Source organism: Heloderma suspectum, chromosome 2 (assembly GCF_057233095.1).
Source record: "Heloderma suspectum isolate Gila_16-S chromosome 2, 16-S_ref, whole genome shotgun sequence".
NCBI lineage: Eukaryota > Metazoa > Chordata > Lepidosauria > Squamata > Helodermatidae > Heloderma > Heloderma suspectum.
Window position 1 is genome coordinate 200,910,062 of NC_139459.1, and position 19,920 is coordinate 200,929,981.

The 19,920-nt window shown below is 46.0% G+C and overlaps 1 protein-coding gene across 1 annotated transcript in view; it reads right to left on the reverse strand.

Moving 5' to 3' along the window:
- The window catches only part of KCNH3 (potassium voltage-gated channel subfamily H member 3), a 63,824-nt gene extending 44,330 nt beyond the window's left edge, over positions 1 to 19,494 (reverse strand). The window contains exon 1 of the mRNA XM_084837296.1: positions 19,419 to 19,494. Coding sequence (XP_084693422.1) covers positions 19,419 to 19,494 — 76 coding nt within the window. The remainder of the gene's footprint in view (positions 1 to 19,418) is intronic.
- Between the last annotated feature and the right edge of the window lie 426 nt (positions 19,495 to 19,920).

Sequence of the window (19,920 nt, forward strand, 5' to 3'; positions counted from 1 at the left end):
CCCCCCTTGGTTGCTGCAGCAAGCACTCACCACTGTGTGTACCTCTGGGTGGTGCCACCTTGCTATCTTGCAGCAGCAGCAGCAATGGGAGGCAATTCGTTAGACACGACTGATAATTGTGTGGATTACTCTAGCATGCATATTATGCCGCGCACAATCAAATGGGGAAGGGGAACGCTGCACTTCTTTATTGCAAACATACACTCCATTTCTGCGCCATCCCAAGCAATGCAGAACCATGCTAAAACAAGAACAGCGAATCACAATGGTAAACCAATTAAAAACTTAAAACAACAACATGGATTTAAAATATCAATATCAAAAACAGACCACACCATAAGTAAAAACACAGTCAAAGACATTTCAGCCTGCATTTCAGGTAGAGAAAACAACAACTCCAACTCCCATCAGCCAGTATAAAAAGCCTTCCAGAATTAGCCATGTTAGAACTAAATGCCAGAAAACTGGCAGAGAAGTAGCCAGACATGCCTCCACTGGCAAGTGTTTCGAGAGTATGGGCGCAGTTCAGAGGAGGCATGGCTCTGTGCCTTCACAGTTCTTACTTGCATAAGAGAGAGTGCATGGAGCAATGCTTCCCCCACAGTCTGGGGGAGTACATATGTGCTCCTTAAAGTACATGTGCATAGTAGGCCATGCCGGGAAAATTTCCAGCAGTAGGTGCTATAAAAAATTCAGATAAGCTCTCAGGGCATGTGAACATATTTATTTATTACATTTATATCCTGCCTTTTTTCCTCTTGCAAAGAACCCAAGGCAACGTACTTGACACTCCTCCTCTCCATTCTATCATCACAACAACCCTGTGAGGTAGGTTAGGCTGAGAGTAGGGATGTACGAAGTCACTTACCTGGTCCCACAGCTTGCTTCACGGTGGGGGGGAGGCGCTTCGGTTCTCCCCCCGAAGTTCAGGCCGGGGAGGGGAGGCGCCCTGCCTCGCCCGGCCGAAATTCAGGCTGGGGGGGGAGGCCCCCCGCCTCGCCCGGCCGAAATTCAGGCCGGGGAGAAGCGCCCCGTCTCCCCGGCCGCGAAATAAAAAAGAAAATGTAAAAAAAAACCCACACACCCATGATAGGCTACATAACGATTTACGTAGCCTATCACGGCTAGATTTCCAAAGTCAGCCGTGATAGGCTACTTAAATCGTTACGTAGCCTATCATGGGTGACTTTGAAAAAAAAAAAGCGCGTATGCAAATGGCGGCGCCCATGGGCGCCGCCATTTGCATTCCTTATTTCGGCCCGGGTAGTCTACGTAAAGATTTACGTAGACTACGGCGAAAATAAGGGCAACGCAAATACCGTTGCCCTTATTTTCGCCATAGTCTACGTAAATCTTTACATAGACTACCCAGGACCAAATAAGGAACGCAAATGGTGGCGCCCATGGGCGCCGCCATTTGCCTACACGCTTTTTTTTTTCTTTTCAAAGTCACGCGTGATAGGCTATGTAACGATTTACGTAGCCTATCACGGCTGATTTTGGAAATCTAGCCGTGACAGGCTATGTAAATCGTTATGTAGCCTATCACTTTTTTTTTTTTTTACTTTATTTTGTAATGGCGGCGGCAGCAGCTGGTCGGAAGACCGGCCGCCGCCCCCGCCGAACCGCTGCCGGGACCCGCCGCCAAGAGGGACATTCGAGGGAGGTAAGTCCCATCCCGGGGGGGGTGGCGGCGGAGAATTTCACCACCAATTTTGGGGGGCCGAATGCGTTGGCATTCGGCCTCCCCGAGATTCGTGGAGAAATTCTCCGCCATCCCTAGCTGAGAGTCAGTGACTGGCCCAAAGTCACCTAGTGAGCTTCATGGCCAAGTGTGAGGGCTAGAACCAGATCTCTTAAGTCCCAGTCCAACACTCTAACCACTACATCACACTGCCTTTTTCAAGCATTAAACCCCATAGTGGGTGAGTTTATGCCAGTTTGTTTATTTATTTATTTAATTCATTTCTATACGACCCAATAGCTGAAGCTCTCTGGGTGGTTCACAAAAATGAAAACCACAGAGTAAACATAAAACAATATAAAAGCGTATAACCACAATATAACAATACAACCAGAATAAAACCTAACAGCAATGCAGAGATATTAAATACAGATTTAAAACACCAGAGCTAAAAGATTAAGAAGCTAAAATGCCAAAATACTGGGAGAATAAAAAGGTCTTCACCTGGCGCTGGAAAGAGAACAATGTAGGCGCCAGGCAAACCAGTTATCATCACTTCTCCCTATAATAAATGATGTCCCATATAATTAATAATAAACATACCATAAATAAATAATATTTGTCACTTGTATAGTAATTCCCACTGTTGAAAGAGATTAATATGCGCTATCTCATTGTAGTCCTGCTGTAAGTTATGTCATGAAGTGGAAAGAAAAAGTCAAGAGAGTCAAATCTTCCCAGAATGTTACTTAAAACCACAACAATAGAACCTCAGCTAGAATGTATACTGCAGGTCAGGAAATAGTATCAAGGAAGCTGTTAGAGATAAGAAGGCTTCCTTCAGAAAATGGAAGTCTTGCGCAAATGAGGAGAATAAAGAGAAACACAAATCTACACAAAGGAAATAGAAGCAAACAATAAGGGATGCAAAACAGGATTTCGAGAAGCATATCATGAATAACATTAAGACCAACAAATACATCAGAAGCAGGAAACCAGCCAGGGAGGCAGTTGGACTGTTGGATGACAATGGAGTTAAAGGAGTACTGAAGGAGGATAAGGAGATTGCAGAGAAGTTGAATGAATTATTTGAATCCGTCTTCAGTGCAGAAGAATTAGGGCAGATACCTGTGCGTAAACTGATATTTTCAGGAATGAAGTCTGAGGAACTGAGGCAAATAATGAGAACAGGAGATGAAGTTCCAGACCTCATTGACAAATTGAAAACAAAGAAATTACCAAAATCAGATGGTACTGCAGGACAGTGAAGAGCTCTAAAAGGATCTCGCCAAACTGGGGGAATGAGTATTAAAATGGCAAATGCATTTCGCTGTAAGTAAATGTAACGTGCCCTTTCACGGATCACTGCCTTGTTGTGGCGAAGGGGCTTGCATAACTCAGTGAAGCCATAAGCTATGCCGTGCAGGGCCACCCAAGATGGACAGGTCATGGCAGAGAGTTCTGACAAAATGTGGTCCACTGGAGAAGGAAATGGCAACCCACTCCAGTATTCTTGCCAAGAAAACCCCATGGAACGTATCACAAGGCTAAAAGATATGTCGCCGGAAGATGAGCCCCTCAGGTTGGAAGGTGTCCAATATACTACTGGGGAAGAGCAGAGGGAATTTCCAAGTAGCGCCAGAAAGAGTGAAGTGGCTGGGCCAAAGCCAAAAGGACACTCAGCTGTGGATGTGTCTGGTAGTGAAAAGAAAATCCGATGCTGTAAAGAACAATATTGTTTAGGAACCTGGAATGTAAGATCAATGAATGAAGGTAAGCTGGAGGTGGTCAAACATGAGATGGCAAGACTGAACATCGACATCTTGGGAATCGGCGAACTAAAATGGACAAGCATGGGCAAATTTAATTCAGGTGGCCATTATATCTACTACTGTGGGCAAGAATCCCTTAGGAGAAATGGAGTAGCACTCATAGTCAATAAAAGGGTGGGAAAAGCAGTACTGGGGTACAATCTCAAAAACGACAGAATGATCTCAGTACGAATCCAAGGCAAACCATTCAACATCACAGTAATTCAAGTCTATACCCCAACCACTGAGGCTGAAGAAGCTGAGGTTGATCGGTTCTATGAAGACCTACAACACCTTCTAGAACTAACACCAAAAAAAGATGTCCTCTTCATCATAGGGGATTGGAATGCTAAAGTAGGAAGTCAAGGAATCACCGGGATAAAAGGCAAGCATGGCCTTGGTGTACAAAATGAAGCAGGACAAAGGCTAATACAGTTCTGCCAAGAGAACACACTGATCATAGCAAACACTCTTTTCCAACAGCACAAGAGGCGACTCTACACATGGACATCACCAGATGGTCAATATCGAAATCAGATTGATTATGTCCTTTGCAGCCAAAGATGGAGAAGCTCTATACAGTCAGTCAAAACAAGACCTGGAGCTGACTGTTGCTCAGATCATGAGCTTCTTGTTGCAAAACTTCGGCTTAAATTGAAGAACGTACGGAAAACCACTAAACCATACAGGTATGACCTAAATCATATCCCTGATGAATATACAGTGGAGGTGAGGAATAGATTTAAGGGATTAGACCTGATAGACAGAGCGCCTGAGGAACTATGGACGGAGGTCCGTAACATTGTTCAGGAGGCAGCAACGAAATCCATCCCAAAGAAAAAGAAATGCAAGAAAGCCAAGTGGCTGTCTGATGAGGCTTTACAAGTAGCTGAGGAAAGAAGGGAAGCAAAAAGCAAGGGAGAAAGGGGAAGATATATCCAACTGAATGCAGGGTTCCAGAGAATAGCAAGGAGAGACAAGAAGGCCTTCCTAAATGAACAGTGCAAAGAAATCAAGGAAAACAATAGAATGGGAAAGACTAGAGATCTTTTCAAGAAAATCGGAAATCTCAAGGTAACGTTTTGTACAAAGACGGGCATGATAAAGGACAAAGAAGGCAGGGACCTAACAGAAGCAGATGAGATTAAGAAGAGGTGGAAAGAATTCACAGAAGAACTATACAGGAAAGATCTGAATGTCCCTGATAGCCATGATAGTGCGGTCACTGAACTTGAGCTGGACATCCTAGAGAGTGAAGTCAAGTGGGCCTTAGGAAGCATTAGTAACAACAAAGCTAGCAGAGATGACAGTATTCCAGCTGAGCTATTTAAAATCCTAAAAGATGATGCTGTTGAAGTGGTGCATTCAATATGCCAACACATTTGGAACACTCAACAGTGGCCACAAGACTGGAAAAGGTCAGTTTACATTCCAATTCCAAAGAAGGGCAACGCCAAAGTGTGTTCAAACTACTGTACAATTGTGCTCATTTCACATGCCAGCAAGGTTATGCTCAAAATCCTACAAGCTAGGCTTCAGCAGTATGTGAACCGAGAACTAGAGATCAAATCGCCAATATTCGCTGGATCATGGAGAAAGCAAGAGAATTCCAGAAAAACGTCTATTTCTGCTTCATTGACTACGCTAAAGCCTTTGATTGTGTGGATCACAACAAACTGTAGCAAATTCTTAAAGAGATGGGAGTACCAGGCCACCTTACTTGTCTCCTGAGAAACTGTACGAGGGTCAAGAAGCAACAGTAAGAACCAGACATGGAACAACCGATTGGTTCAAAATTGGGAAAGGAGTATGACAAGGCTGCATATTGTCGCCCTGCTTAGTTAACTTATATGCAGAGTACATCATGAGAAACGCCAGGTTGGATGAATCACAGCTCGGAATTAAGATTGCCGGGAGAATTATCAACAACCTCAGATATGCAGACAATACCACCCTAATGGCAGAAAGTGAAGAGGATCTCAAGAGCCACTTGTTGAGGGTGAAAGTGGAGAGTGCAAAAGCTGGTTTGAAACTCAACATTAAAAAAACTAAGATCATGGCATCTCGCCCCTTCACTTTCTGGCATATAGAAGGGGAAGAAATGGGAGCAGTGACAGATTTTATTTTCTTGGGCTCCAAGATCACCGCAGATGGTGACTGTAGCCATGAAATTAAAAGACGCTTGCTCCTTGGGTAGAAAGCTATGGCAAACCTAGACAGCATAGTAAGAAGCAGAAACATCACCTTGCTGACAAAGGTCCGTCTAATCAAAGCTATGGTTTTCCCAGTAGCAATGTATGGCTGTGAGAGCTGGACTATAAGGAAGGCTGAGCGCCGAAGAATCGATGCTTGCGAACTGTGGTGCTGGAGAAGACTCCTATGATTCCGCTGGACTGCAAGGAGGTCAAATCAGTCCATCCTAAAGGAAATCAACCCTGAGTGCTCATTGGAAGGACAGATACTGAAGCTGAAGCTCAAATATTTTGGCCACCAAATGTGAAGAGAAAACTCACTGGAAAAGTCACTGATGCTGGGAAAGATTGAAGGCAAAAGAAAGGGATGGCAGAAGATGAGATGGCTAGATAGCATCACCGATGCAATGAATATGAACTTGAGCACACTCCGGGAGAGAGCCCAGGACAGGAAGGCCTGGCGTGCTTTGGTCCATGGGGTCACAAAGAGTCAGACACGACTTAACGACTGAACAACAATAAATGAAGCGTGATGCACATTGAGGCAAAAAATTCTAACTTCACATACACACTGATTGGGTCTCAGCTAGCAGCGACCAACCAAGAAAGAGATCCTGGAATTGTGGTGAACAGGTTGATGAAAACATCAACCCTGTGTGCAGCTGCTGTGAAAAAGGCAAATTCCAGTATGGGGACCATTAGGAAAGGAATCGAAAATAAAACTGCAAATATCATAACACCCTTATACAAACCTGTGGTGTAACTACACTTGGAACACTGTGTACAATTCTGATCACCTCAGCACAAGAAGGTTATTGTAGAGCTGGAAAAGATGCATAAAGGGACAAGCAAAATGATCAAGAGGTTGGAGCCACTCCCCAATGAGGAAAGGTTACAGTGTTTTAGGGTGGGGGATTAGCTTAGAAAAAAGGTGAGTAAGGGGGAACATGATATTAGTCTCTAAAATTATGCATGGTGTGGAGAAAGTGGACAGGGAGACATTTTTCTCCCTCTCTCATAATACTAAAAACTAAAGTCACCCAAGGAAACTGAATGGTAAGAGATTCAGGACAGATAAAAGGACTTTCTCACACAGCACATAGTTAAATTATGGAATTCACTACCACAAAATGTAGTGATGGCTGCCAACTTGGATGGCTTTAAAAGGGGATTAGACAAATTAATGCTGGATAAGGCTAGCAATGGTTATATATTACTTCTAGTACCAGAGGCAACATACCTGTGTATACCAGTTGCTGGGGAACATGAGCAGAAGGGTGCTATTGGATTCATGTCCTGTTGTGGGTTTCCCATTGGCATTTATTTAATTAATTAATTTATTACTCGCCCATCTGGCTGGTCACCCAGCCACTTTGGGTGATGTACAATAATAGAAACAGTTTAAACAATAAAATTCTACACTAAAAACATCATATTTCTAAAAATACCCTAACCCACCCCAAATGCCTGCCCGAACAACCACGTTTTTAATGCGTGGTGGAAGCTCATTAAAGAGGGGGCATGGTGGAGTTCCCCAGGGAGGGAGTTCCACAGAGCGGGGGCCACCACAGAGAAGGCCTTCTCCCTCGTCCTCACTAGTCTAGCTGTCCTGGCTGATGGGACAGAGAGAAGGCCATCCAAGGCTGATCTTGTTGAGCGTCCTGTCTGGTGTTGCTGGAGGCGCTCCTTAAGACAGGCTGGGCCGGAACCATATAGGGTTTTAAAGGTCAAAACCAACACCTTGAATTTGGCCCGGAAAACAACTGTAACCAGTGCAACTCCTTCAGCACTGGAGTGATGTGATCTCGCCTGATTAAAGGCAGCCGCCAACTGCAGCTTCCGAACCGTCTTCAAGGGTAACCCCACGTAGAGCGCGTGACAGTTGTCTAAATGAGAGGAGACCAGGGCATGTACTACTGATGGGAGCAGATGGTCGGGAAGGAAAGGGCGCAGCCGCCGTATCAGATGGAGCTGGTACAGCGCTGTCTGGCTCACAGCTGACACCTGAGCCTCCACAGACAGCTGGGAGTCTAAAATGACCCCCGGGCTGCGGACCTGGTCTTTCAAGGGTAGCCATACCCCGTTCAACACCATCTGGTGTTGAATGGCATCTGGGTAGCCACTGTGCAAACAAAATGCTCGACTATGGGCCTTTGGTCTAATCCACTGGGGCTCTTCTTGTGCTCTCATTACGCCCGATACTGCAGATGCGGGGTTCGTGGGAACTGAGATTGGCAGGGTGAGGCTGAGAAGGAGTGACTTGTCTAAAGCCACCTACTGAGTTTATGGCAAAAGTGAGATTCAAACCAGGAACGTCTTGATTCAGTCTCTTAGCCATTACGCTACACCACCTCTCATAATCCTTATGTTACACTAGATGATGTAGGCTGCAGGTACCCTCTCATGTATTCCTTATTATTCCTAGTGAGATCTTCAGTCAATGCTCAGAGATATTCTGTAACTATCCAGAGATGAGCACACTTTTTACCCTCTAGGTACACCAACTAAAGAATTAAACCATTACATGCAAAGATGAGCCCTAAGCAAAGAGAACCTTGTCAATCGCACACCATATTCTTTGCAGGTTTAATGGCAGCCCAGCTCTAGGACAATGAATGAGAGAGCATGGCAGTTGCTACTAATTTGGGCTACAATCCCATGCACACTTATCTGGAAGTAAGCCCCATTAAACACAGTGGGAATTACTATCAGTTTTATGTAATAGATGTGTGCGTGCACACACATATTTATGTAGCAGCACCCGTTTATCTCCTTAAGGGAGAAGTGGCAACTCTCTAACGATCAGCGCTGCAAAAACCTGGGCAATTTATCCAGTGATGAGGAAGGAAAAGGGAGCTAATATCAGCTCATCTCAAAACTGAAACAGATTTGCAATGCCAGCTAATGAGGGGTCATCACTCTGCATCCAGCAGAGAATTTAACCTTTGCAATAATGATGTGACGGGAAAGGAGGAAAAACCTAAAGCCTCTTCTTCTGGGTACTTTTATTTTTCCACCTCTGATCTTCCTAGTACTTAAAAATATACCAACAGGTTAGGCTAGAGCCCTTCTCATTCTATACTATTTCTTTTTTAAAAATGCAACCAGAAAGGCCATTAGATACAAACCACACTGTTCAAAGCAGGGAGAGAATGCCAGAGTTCAGCCTGCATGTGCATGTCACCATCCTGCAGTTCTAATTGCACCCAAAATAACAGGAAGGGGTGCAGGAGAGAAATGGGCCCAGATTGGCTCAGTTAAATGTTCAAATTACACAGCAGCCCAACTGCAGTGATATTACTAAGTACTACATGGAGGGATCATTTATTTATAGATTGATGCTGGTGTTGTTCCCCCCCCCCGCCCGCCCCCCGCCTAGAGACATTTGTAAATGTATTCCCCTCAAGGCCTGTCTGCTAAAATGCCTAAATTGATTTAAATATGATACATGTTACAGACGTGTGGCCTGATATTTTAATACAAGAGAGTCAGGTTGCTGTTGTTTTATTTTAAGAACTGCTTAAATTGTTTAAGAGGGGAGAGAGAGATTGCTATTTTTGATGCCACCAGCACAATGCAAGTAGGGTTACAACCTCCCACTCCCCCCAAAAGAGGTTCTGCTTTTAACAGCACTAGAATAGGCAGAAATCCAACAGGTGCAGCCTTCCACACCACTGCATTGCCATGCGGGGAAATGTCCCACTTCCTGCATTTCCCCATAGTATGTGGCTGTTAAAGGCACACACAGCCTCTCCCAGGAAATGGATACCAGCCCTAGATGCGGACCCCTATATACGGTGGAAGATCTGGGATCTTGGCTGTTTCACACAAATCCTGGATGGTTCTATACCTGCCTTTCTCCATCAGGAAGGATCAGCAAGGAAGAAGTTTGGAAGAAAAGATGCACAAAAACAGTGCAGTGCAGCTGGCAGAACATAAAAGGGGTTGTGCTGGATGCAGCATCCCATTTCTATCAGTGACCAACCTGATGCTTCCACAAACAGGACATGGAGGCAATAATACCCCTCCTCCATCATTTGTTCCATAGCAACTGGTACTTGGAGGTACACTGCCTCTGAACATGAAGGTTCCATTTAGCTTTCATGGCTCTGTAAGTTTGTCTAATCCTCCCCCTCCCACTTTTTAAAGCCGTCTAAGCTTGTGCCCATCACCATAACTTGTACCATGATGTTCTCTGCTAAGTTCATTATAAGGACATAAGAACAGCCCTGCTGGATCAGAGAACAAAGGTCCAAAGGATTTAGATCCTGCAAACTCTAGATTCAAATTCCAACTTAGCCAGCCTTGCTAAAATCAGTCTACCAAAACATATCTATATAAGCCCTTCTGCTCAAACATACCCATTCCTTATTTACACATAGCCTCAAAGAAGAACAGCTATGAGAAGCAGAAGCTTTTCTGGGGTGGCCCCCTCTTTGTGGCCTGTTTTTTCAAGCTTTTGGATGGGTGACTAAGGCTATTCCAGGCCTTTGGAGGAGCAGGCTGAGTGGTGGCTCTGTTCTGCTGCTTTATGCATTGTCCTTTTACTATGATTTTAATTGGCTTATTTCCTACATATGGTGTCATTTTCCCCATTGTGGATTTTAATCAGTTTCATATGCACGTGTAATTGCATTCAGCATGCTGCATTGAGGTACCTGCTGGGATCATAAAATGGGTTATCAATTTTATTTATTTTGTTATACCAGATGTGCAAATTTGGGGACTCAGGGGGCCACTTTCCACACCCCCTGCATGGACTGCACTTCTCCCACCACCATGCCACTGGCAAAAAATAAATAAATGGTGGTTTGCCACCAAAATTTTGGCACCAAACTGCTATAAACCTTAGGAAGGACATATTTAGCTTGAAAATAAGCTCAATTTGTCCTTTTAAAGGCTCCATAGCCGCTTTTCTGGTGGCACCAGAGAGAAGCCACAGCAGGAGCCACAGAAAAGGATGGAGGGGGCTGCATGTTGCTTACCCCTGAATTATACATTCATCCCACTTTTCAGGCAAACATTGGGCAGTATCCAAGTGGGCCGCTCCACAAGCAGGGGCCACCGAGTCCATTCCGCAAGCAGCACCTACTACTTGCATAATGAGGATTTAGTACTTCCTTTAGGAAGCACTGAAACAAGCAGAAGCACTTGTTTATAGATCAGGACAGGTCAGCGGAGCTTCTTTATGTGAGCTCTGCTAACCTGCCCTGTTCCAGAAATGAGACTTTCTGAGCATTTCCAGTTCCTAGAGGAAACGCTAAATCCCTGTCACGCACGCAGTGGGTGCTGCTTGCGGACCGGAATCAGTGGTGGCCCCTGCTTGGATACTGCCCACAGGGTAGTACCCCATGTTGGCCCTATGTAGAGTAGACCCATTGAAATGAATTAGATTTATGTTCCACTCATTTCACTGGGTCTACTCCATGTAGGAGTAACACTGGATGCTACGCAAAGTCTCCCAGAATGGCTCACCTTAATTAAAAGAGAGAGAGAGAGAAAGAGAGAGAGAGAAAGGACCTGGTCTCAGGCTTACAAATTAAAAAGAGAAGACACACAACGGAAGTAGAGTGGAGAGAAGAGGTAGAGGAGAGAAAGATTAGTTTGCTATGTCCAACTTTGAGAAAGTACTGATAAAGAAGGATTGAGAAGAGGGGGGGGAAATCTCACTAACCTGCAAGGTCAATCCCTACCCTGGGGAACAGAAGTTCTGAACATATTCCCCAAAGAGAATTATGTGGTCAAGTTGCTTTTGTAGGGAGGAAAGAAGAAAGAAAAGAACCTCTTAGTGCTCTACAACCCACAAGCAAATATGTTCCACAAACTGGTACCGAGCCCTGTAATCCAGGGCCCCTAGGACAGGGGTGGGCAGAAAATAGATCACCAGATGTTTGGGACTTCAACTCCCAGAAGCCCCTGCCAGCATGGATAATGGTCAGGAATGCTGGGAGCTGAAGTCTAAAACATCTGGAGATCTACTTTCTTCCCAGCCCTACCTTTTTATGCTCAAGAAGGTTGGTTGTAGGGGGGAAATGAATCCGAGTTGAATACGCTGAGAGGCATTTGCTTCTGCAGCCAGCCAGCTTGCAATTTTCTCTCACCACCGTGTTGCCAGTTTTGACACAGAAGGACACCACACTTGGGAATACATTCTCCTGGCCCTGTGCTACGCAGATACTATGCTACACAGATACTTCCAGACAAGGCTTTTATGGTGCCACTGCCCTGCCTCATTCACAGAATGTTACACAGGGTCCAGACGACACTGTCTTTAACTCACAATCCTCCCGTGTTTCCCCACCACTTCTACCATCTTTTCTCTTACTGCAGATAATCAGTTAAGGAGGAAAAGACAGAGTAGATGCACTGCGCCTTCTCACTGGTAGCACTAGGAGTCCCCTGTCTGGAAGAACCCAATGGACTTCCGTCTTTGTGCTGGTTATCGTAGCATATGATTCGGCCCTCCGGCAGCAGTCTTTCCTCACACTAAGAGCCTTTCAATAGGGATGTCACAAACTGGACCTAGAACACGTTGCATGCAAAACAGATGTTCTGCCACCAGACCACACCCAAGTAATCCACAATTTTCTTCTTTCTTTGGAGTCTCCTCTGCCCTCTGTTGCTACTGGACAGGTGCAGTGTCAAGGGTAGGCATGTTTGGACACCTGGCGAGGGCCCACTCCCCAGCAGAGGCCCACTGACCAGAGGCCCCTGGAGTTGTGCCTCCTCTTCTCCATTACAACCTGCTTGCTTACTTCCCTCTTGCTCTGGGCCAACGGCAGTGAGGAGGAGGAGCAGGAGACACCGCAGCCTGCTTGCTCCCTGGCTCTCTGCCTGCCAAGCCAGCGGTAGCAGTGATGAGAGAGATAAGCAGCAGCAAGAGCGGCTGGGGACAATGGCGGCGAGGAGGCAGGCGTGCTGGGGGAGGGGGCCCGTTGAGGGTGCCTTGCCTAATGGCCCTCAAAAACCTGGAACTGGCACCTGTGGAGGCTGGTGGCTCCGCTTTCGGTGGGGCTCTGCATCCACTCTGGGTTTCAGCCAGAGCCAGCCAGCTCTAAAGGAGCTGTCCAAGTTGCTGAACCCTATCCCCAAAATGTCCCCTTTAGAGTTCTGGCTGGTTCTGACTGAAACCCAGAGTGCATTCACAGCCCCACTGAAATTGAGGCCACCAGCCTCCACTGCTACTGAAGGAGTCTGATGAGGGTTAGTGCAGCCTAGAGCAGCCTTCCCCAACCAGGCGCCCTCCAGATGTTTTGGATGCTTACTTCCATCAGCCCCAGCCAGTGGAAGTAATGGTCAGGAATGCTGGGAGATGTCATCCAAAATATATGGAGGGCACCAGACTGGAGAAGGGTGGGTTAATAGCTGCTACGGGCCAGTACTACAAAATACAAAAAGAGGCTGTGTTGCATGTGTTCACTGTGGTGTGGGAAGTGGAACAAAGTGGATCCCCTGGGGAAAGAGGCTGAAGCTCCACTGTGGTACAGGAGACCCTCTAAGGGAATAAGGCATCAGAATTCCTTCAGAACTAGAAGATCAACCTTAGGGAAGCAAAGTGGGAGTCAAGCATATCAGCGCATCACCCGGAAATCTGATGTGACTTTGGACCAGCTCTATTGGGGATGCTGTTCGCTCGGGGTTGGGGGGATGTGACAGCAAGACAACATTGCTGAAGCCAGGAGTTTCTCATCAGCCAGTCTGCATAATCCAAGGGAGGAGGGGAGTTTCTATATCACCTAAATACACATCTCCAGGAGGGTTCTTTCCCCTTCACAAGCTTGAGCTTCCAATTTCAGGGCGATGGGGTGATATGCTTGACTCCCATTCTGCTTCCCTAATAAATGAAGCCATAGCTTTGGGGTACTTCCCTTAATGCAAGGGTGGGGAACCTGTGGCCCCCCCAATGTTGTTGGACTACAACTCCCATCATCCCTCACCTGGCTAGGGCTGACGGGAGTTGCAGTCCAACAACATTTGGAAGGCCAGTGATTCCTATGGCGAACCTCCCTCTTGCCTCATGGTGAGACTACTCTTGATTCCCGTTAGCCGACATGCTACTGATCTGACCGTTCAGTTTGGATGTGGTCTTGGAGGCAGCTAAAGCGATAGATGCCTTCAGGCTGCCTTCCCCAACCTGGTGCCCTTGGGATATGTTGGGCTTCAACTCGTAGCATTACCAGCGAGCGTCATGCTGCCTGGGAATGATGGGAGTTGCAGTCCAACCCATCCAGAAAGCACCAGGTTGTAGAAAGCTGCCTCAGGGGCTCTCCTGCAGAGTAAGAGTGGTAGCTCCCTTGACACAATGAGAAGCTCTCTTGGACTCGAAGCACAAAAGGGAATCAGCACCTGAAAGTGTGGGAAGGAAACGGAATGCAAAGGAGGCTTTGGGAGGTGTACGAGGGTTACTTAGAGACAGTAAAATAATGTCAGAAGGGCAATACCTTTATTGGAGAAGAAGAGTGGGAGACAAGCATATCTGCACACTGCCCTGAAATCTGATATGATGAAGGGTGGCATAAAAACATTCTAAATAAATAAATATATCTGATCTATAGGGCACAATCCACTAGGAAGTTCTACTGCTCAAGCTCCACTGAAATGAACAGAAGCTGAGAAGAGCAAGCTTAGTTTCTACAGAGTTTATAGATTTGACTTAAAAAAAAGATTGCTTACTGAAACCTTTGCCAAAATACAGTGAACACCAAGTGCTTCAGCCAAACCCACCCAACTTACTTCCATAAGGAGGACCTTACAAAATAACAATATTTATGTATAGATGCTTGGGTTCAAAGGGCTTTTGAACACGATGTTTTTTTGTGAAAAACTATAGAGGGAAGACAATAGAGATAAAGGAGAGAGAGAAAAGGAATTCCCCATTTCTTTGCCTTTATTATTTGAACCAATCAAAACTCATAGTGTGGTATGAGAACTTACAGGTTACACAGAACACTTCCCCAGATTCAATATTTTGAGAAAGTGTAACTCAAAAGCTCCCAAACCACAGTGAGGTTTGGATGATCCTATTAAAAACATCATCGTAATGCCTATTCCTTTCATTCAGTTCAGTCTCTGTTATGCAAAGCTGATCATCATAATCTCCTAGTTACCCAAATTCACTCCCTGCATATTATGCAAACAGTATTCAGGTAACAAATACACAAATTACCTAGCCATTTAGCATGGGTATTACTGGCTGGGTTATGTTGAACTCAGATAGACTTTGAAGTAAAACCAACTAAACCACACATAACATACAAGGACAATAAATCTGCTCTCAGTCACTACCAAATACAACAGATGCTGAGAAGCACTGGAGCCTCTGCATTCCCTACAGAGATTTAACTCACTCGGCCCACCTTATTCCAGAGACACCCTCCCCCCAGCAGACAGCAGACCCTCTACCATCACAAACAGACAAAAACCAACTCACATCAAGGACTCCTCTGAAAGGCAGTGCATGAAAATCTATAGGGAGAAGAGTGGGTGAGGTGAGTTATTTCCTTCCCCTTAAGCCAGACCCCATCAAATGACCATCTCTTAGAGAGATCATGTTCCTAGACCCAGGGCCGGTTCTCCTATTAGGCAGACTGAGGTGGTTGCCTCAGTCAGCAGATTCTGGGTGGAGTGGAGGGGGCAGCAGCAACCCTCTAGCCATTCTCCTCTGTTGGAGATAGAGCTGCGTGTTCCAAGCAGCCTACCCTGCACCCCCTAAGCTAGCCTGCTGCCCGCAGGTGTGGTGAACCTAAGAGCATACGATGAGTCCTGCTGGATCAGGCCGAGGGTCTATCTAGTCCAGCATTCTGTTCACACAGCGGCCAACCAGCTGCCCACGGGAAACCCACAAGCAGTACATGAGCGCGACAGCACCCTCCTGCCCATGTTCCCCAGCAAATGGTGTACATGGGCATGCTGCCTCTGATACTGGAGGTAGCACATGGTCATCAGGACTAGCTGCCACTGATAGCCTTACCCTCCCTTAATTTGTCTAACCCCCTTTTAAAGCAATCCAAATCGGTGTAGAATGCTGTACCATCACTGGTGTCAAAGAAAGACTCAACTGCCAGTCCCATTGGTTACTGTAGGTGGAATGCGGAGCAGGGGTTGCCACCTTGTCCTTCTCCCTGCCTAGACTTTAAGCCTCTTTCCCTAAAGATGTCCCTTTCATGTGCTCAGAACAAACCCCTATGTAACTTGCTTGCTCCAAAGAGAAGAAAGTAAAAACCCCATCAATACAAAAGACAGGAGACTGGAAAAGTTATTGCAAGCTGCTATGTTTCCCTCCTCTAGTCCTTCTGACATTTGGATCTCGGAGGAAATAAAATCTTGCTTCTCCTGCAGGGAAAGATCAGATGGAGGCACAGTGGGGGGAAAGCAGAAAATGAACAGGAGCGGGGGGGGGGCGTGTTGTGTGTGGTGGGGAAAGCTTTTTTCAACCAGTGTTGGCTCTCCACCCCCTTCTTCCACCATCCTGGTTTGAACCAGAACATGGCCAGCACGCACCTCACCATAAAAGGAGGTTAAACCCCTTTTCAAAAATAATTCAACAAATATATTTGCTACATGCAATATTTGCTACATGCTACATGACTACGGATTCAATCACTTATGGGAGCACGTCACACACTGCACAATTCCTATGCAGAAGACACTTTCATATTGGTAACGATATGCAACTTGTGTGAAGATGGGCACACGTGATGATCATACATAAGATTTTTCTGAACTAAGAAGCCACAAGAATTGGGAAGTCACAGCCAGCACAAGCCCGGGGGGCGTGGGGAATAGCGAAAACTCCATCCCTGCTCCCTTCAACACAAGTGACTGCCTATACCCAAGTGGCATGTATTTCCTTACACACACACACACACACACGGCTTCTATGGGGGAGCTGTGCAGTAAATTAGCCTTCAGGTTTGTGCACAGCTATGAATGGACATTGGGCTGGATCCAGATTTAGGCATGTGCAACTGGCAGAAGCAAACTTCACCACCTCACCCTCCCCACAGTAGCCCCTCCAGCCCCATGAAAATGCTACAGAGGGGCTTGGGGAACCCTGCTGAATGGCAAGCTGTAGTGTGTGGGGGGTAGGGAGGATTCCCCCAAATCAGGCTGAGACACCCTCTGTGAGTGGAGGAGCCCTTCTGATCATAGAAAGCAGATCCTGGATCCAACCTGTTATGAGGTACCAAATGACGAACAGATTCAGATGTCCAATGCTGATTGAAACTTAAGTGACAGAGATAAAGCAAAACAAAAATCCAGCTTTGGGATGGTGAGAAGACTCTCCCCACAAAGGTTATGTGACTAAGCCTTTCATCCTCGGCTCCCTCATCGTATGTTTGTTGAGCCATCTTCTCCGTGCTCAAATTGTGGGGGACAGGGTGGAAGCTGCCTTATACTGAGCCAGACCCTTCGTGCATCTAGCCCAGTATTGTCAACATTGTCTGGCAGCAGCTCTTCAGGGTTTCAGGCAGGATTCCTTCCTAGCCCTACCTGGAGATGCCGGGGATTGAACCTGGGACCTTCTGCACGCAAAGCAGGTGCTCTGCTGCTGAGCTACAGTCCTTTCTTGACACCTTGTACACAGCCTTGGATGGATACTGGGGTGGATTGTTTTGCCTGCTAAGCATTTTAGAAGCTAAAGGTTTGTTCGATAGATGGTTTAACATACAACAGTGGAGTTATCAGCTACATTTTGTTGGCAGTAGCAGCACTGTTTATAAGATTTTATAAAAAGCTCACTTTTAAATGGATAATGTTCAGTTGTTGTTAAAGGTACGTTTTAAGAGAAGACAGTTTGACAGAGGTTAATTTCATTTTTCATGGTAATATAGCACAGGTATGGTATACTAAAAGTTTGTTTGGAAAATATTGATAGTCAAAAAACATAACAAGAAACAAATGTGTTACACGTCACAATTTGCATAAAGTATTTGGTAAAGTAAGGACTTGTTATATGTCTGTAAATATTAATTTGACGTATATATACTATTTACTAGTATATATACTATTTACTAGCATACATACTATTTTTATAATTATAAGATCTAATAGAAAGAATAATATAAGGAAGCATGTCTTACTCCCCATTATTATATGATATGAGTATGGTTTTTATCAAGTGTATGTGTCGTAAAGAAAAATAGCTCTAAATATCATGGTTGAGAACTAATTTTAACGATTTTTAAGAATTGTATATGCTAACTCCACTATAAAACAAAAATAAGTATATTTTTATATATTTTAAACAGATCATTTGCTCCTGAGGAAGATTGTATAGAGCATTTTAGAGATCTGCACAATAAATAAATTATTACTACAGTCCATACTCAGTGTCGCTTTTGGATTTTTTCCTTTTTGATGTTTTGTACATGTTTTTGCAGGCACTCAGTTGCCACATTTACAGAGCTTAGTGTACATGCAAGATATCTGAGGTCCATCTCACATATCACACAATCCACAAGTCTGACATGGAAGTGTACATTCAACAAGCAGCTGCAGCCTATCTTGTTGTCCTGAGGAATGTACCTGAAGACACACACACTTACAAACACTTGTTTGTCACATTCAGACATACTATATTTTAATTTAAAGTGTGTGTGTGTGTGTGTGTGTGTGTATATGTGTATATATATATATACACACACACACACTCACACACACACACACACACACAACAGCAAAAAGGGGGAAAGAAAAAGAGTTTAGTCCAGGATTACCCTTAGGGATGCCAGATACACATTCTGAGACAGCTCCTGTGCTGATGGGCTGGGAAAGTTCTTTGTGATATCTGATCTCTTGGACTGTCAGGTGCAGGCTCGGAGGGCTGCTGTACCACCAGTCACAGAAGGTGTAATTTCACCATGAGCAGCTCTCCTTAGCCACAATACTACAGTACACCTGATAAAAACCTCTCTTCTTAAAAGGTACTGCACCCTTCTCGGGGTCTGCACTTGGCAACTAGAGGTTGCACCTGGCATACCCTAGTAATAAGATATCAAAAAGAGCCTTCCTATCCTATAAGGTTTTGGGGCCCCAGAAGATTTGGGGAGATAATCGGACTGAATTTGTAGACCACCACAGAATACCCATATGAGGATTGTCACCTGTGATGAACACACATGTGTGTACATCATGCTTGGGAAGCCACCATTGCAGATTCCCAGCATCTGTCCATTGCATGCACACACCTGCCATAAGCACACAGGACGTTCTACCTGCAGGTGCTATGGACTTCCCTGTCCAGAAGAATCACTTTCCATGTACAAATTATGTCACATTTGAAACAGATCACCACGTTGAATCGCTGTGAGCCCACCACTTCCTTGAGAAGCCCCTTTCAGCTGGCCCAGACTAACGACCACAGGAATTAAATTGTGGGAAGTGGAGCAATGAAGATGGGTGGGGGGAAGCTCATCTCCATGGATGTAGATCAGTCTTCTCCAACCTGTCGCTATACAGATGTTTTGACCACAACACCCATCATCCCCAGCCAGTGCCACCCCCGTTGACTGGGGATGATGGGAGTTGTAGTCCAACACATCTGGACGGCGCCCAGCTGGGGAAGACTGTAGTTGACAATCGTAGGAGAGACATTGCACAAGCTGCGGTGGGGAGGGTGAGCGCTTCTGCAGAGAAACACCTGGAGGTGGCAGCCCGTCGAGGTTTCTTATGGAGGCCCAGACAACAAGGTGGAGGGAGAACGGAAAAAAGAGTGGGAAGCCAACTCACGCGTGCCATCAAAGCGGGTTGCTATGGTATCCAGGAAGGTGTTTTGGGGAGCCAGGAGGCCCCTCATTACCGGCATTTTAGGACTTGCTCGAGGACCTCTCCATCGTCCAACGGGGGGGGAAAAAGAACTCTAGAAGTCTCCGGTGAGGGGCGGGGGCAGGAGGAGGCAGCTGGTCTCCCCAAGTCAAGTCAGGGAAGCGGGGGATCTATCCACCCACCACCTACTCCCACTTCATATGGGTGGCGCGGCGGGGTGTCGGGGTTAGTGCCAGGGCTGCAGCTGCCACGTCCTCCGGATCTCGCGTGTGCCCCGACGGCAAGGCGATCGCATCTACGAGAGGAGAGGCGGCAGAGGAAACTGGAGGGCCCCCCCGCGCCGCCCCCCAAAGCGCACCAGCTCCAAAAGCGAAGTGCCGCCTGCCCCCCCGCTCGCGGGAGGGAAAGTCCTGGCGCGGCCGGGCGCGAAGTCCGACGTGAAGAGCTCAGCCCTCGAAGCGGCCGG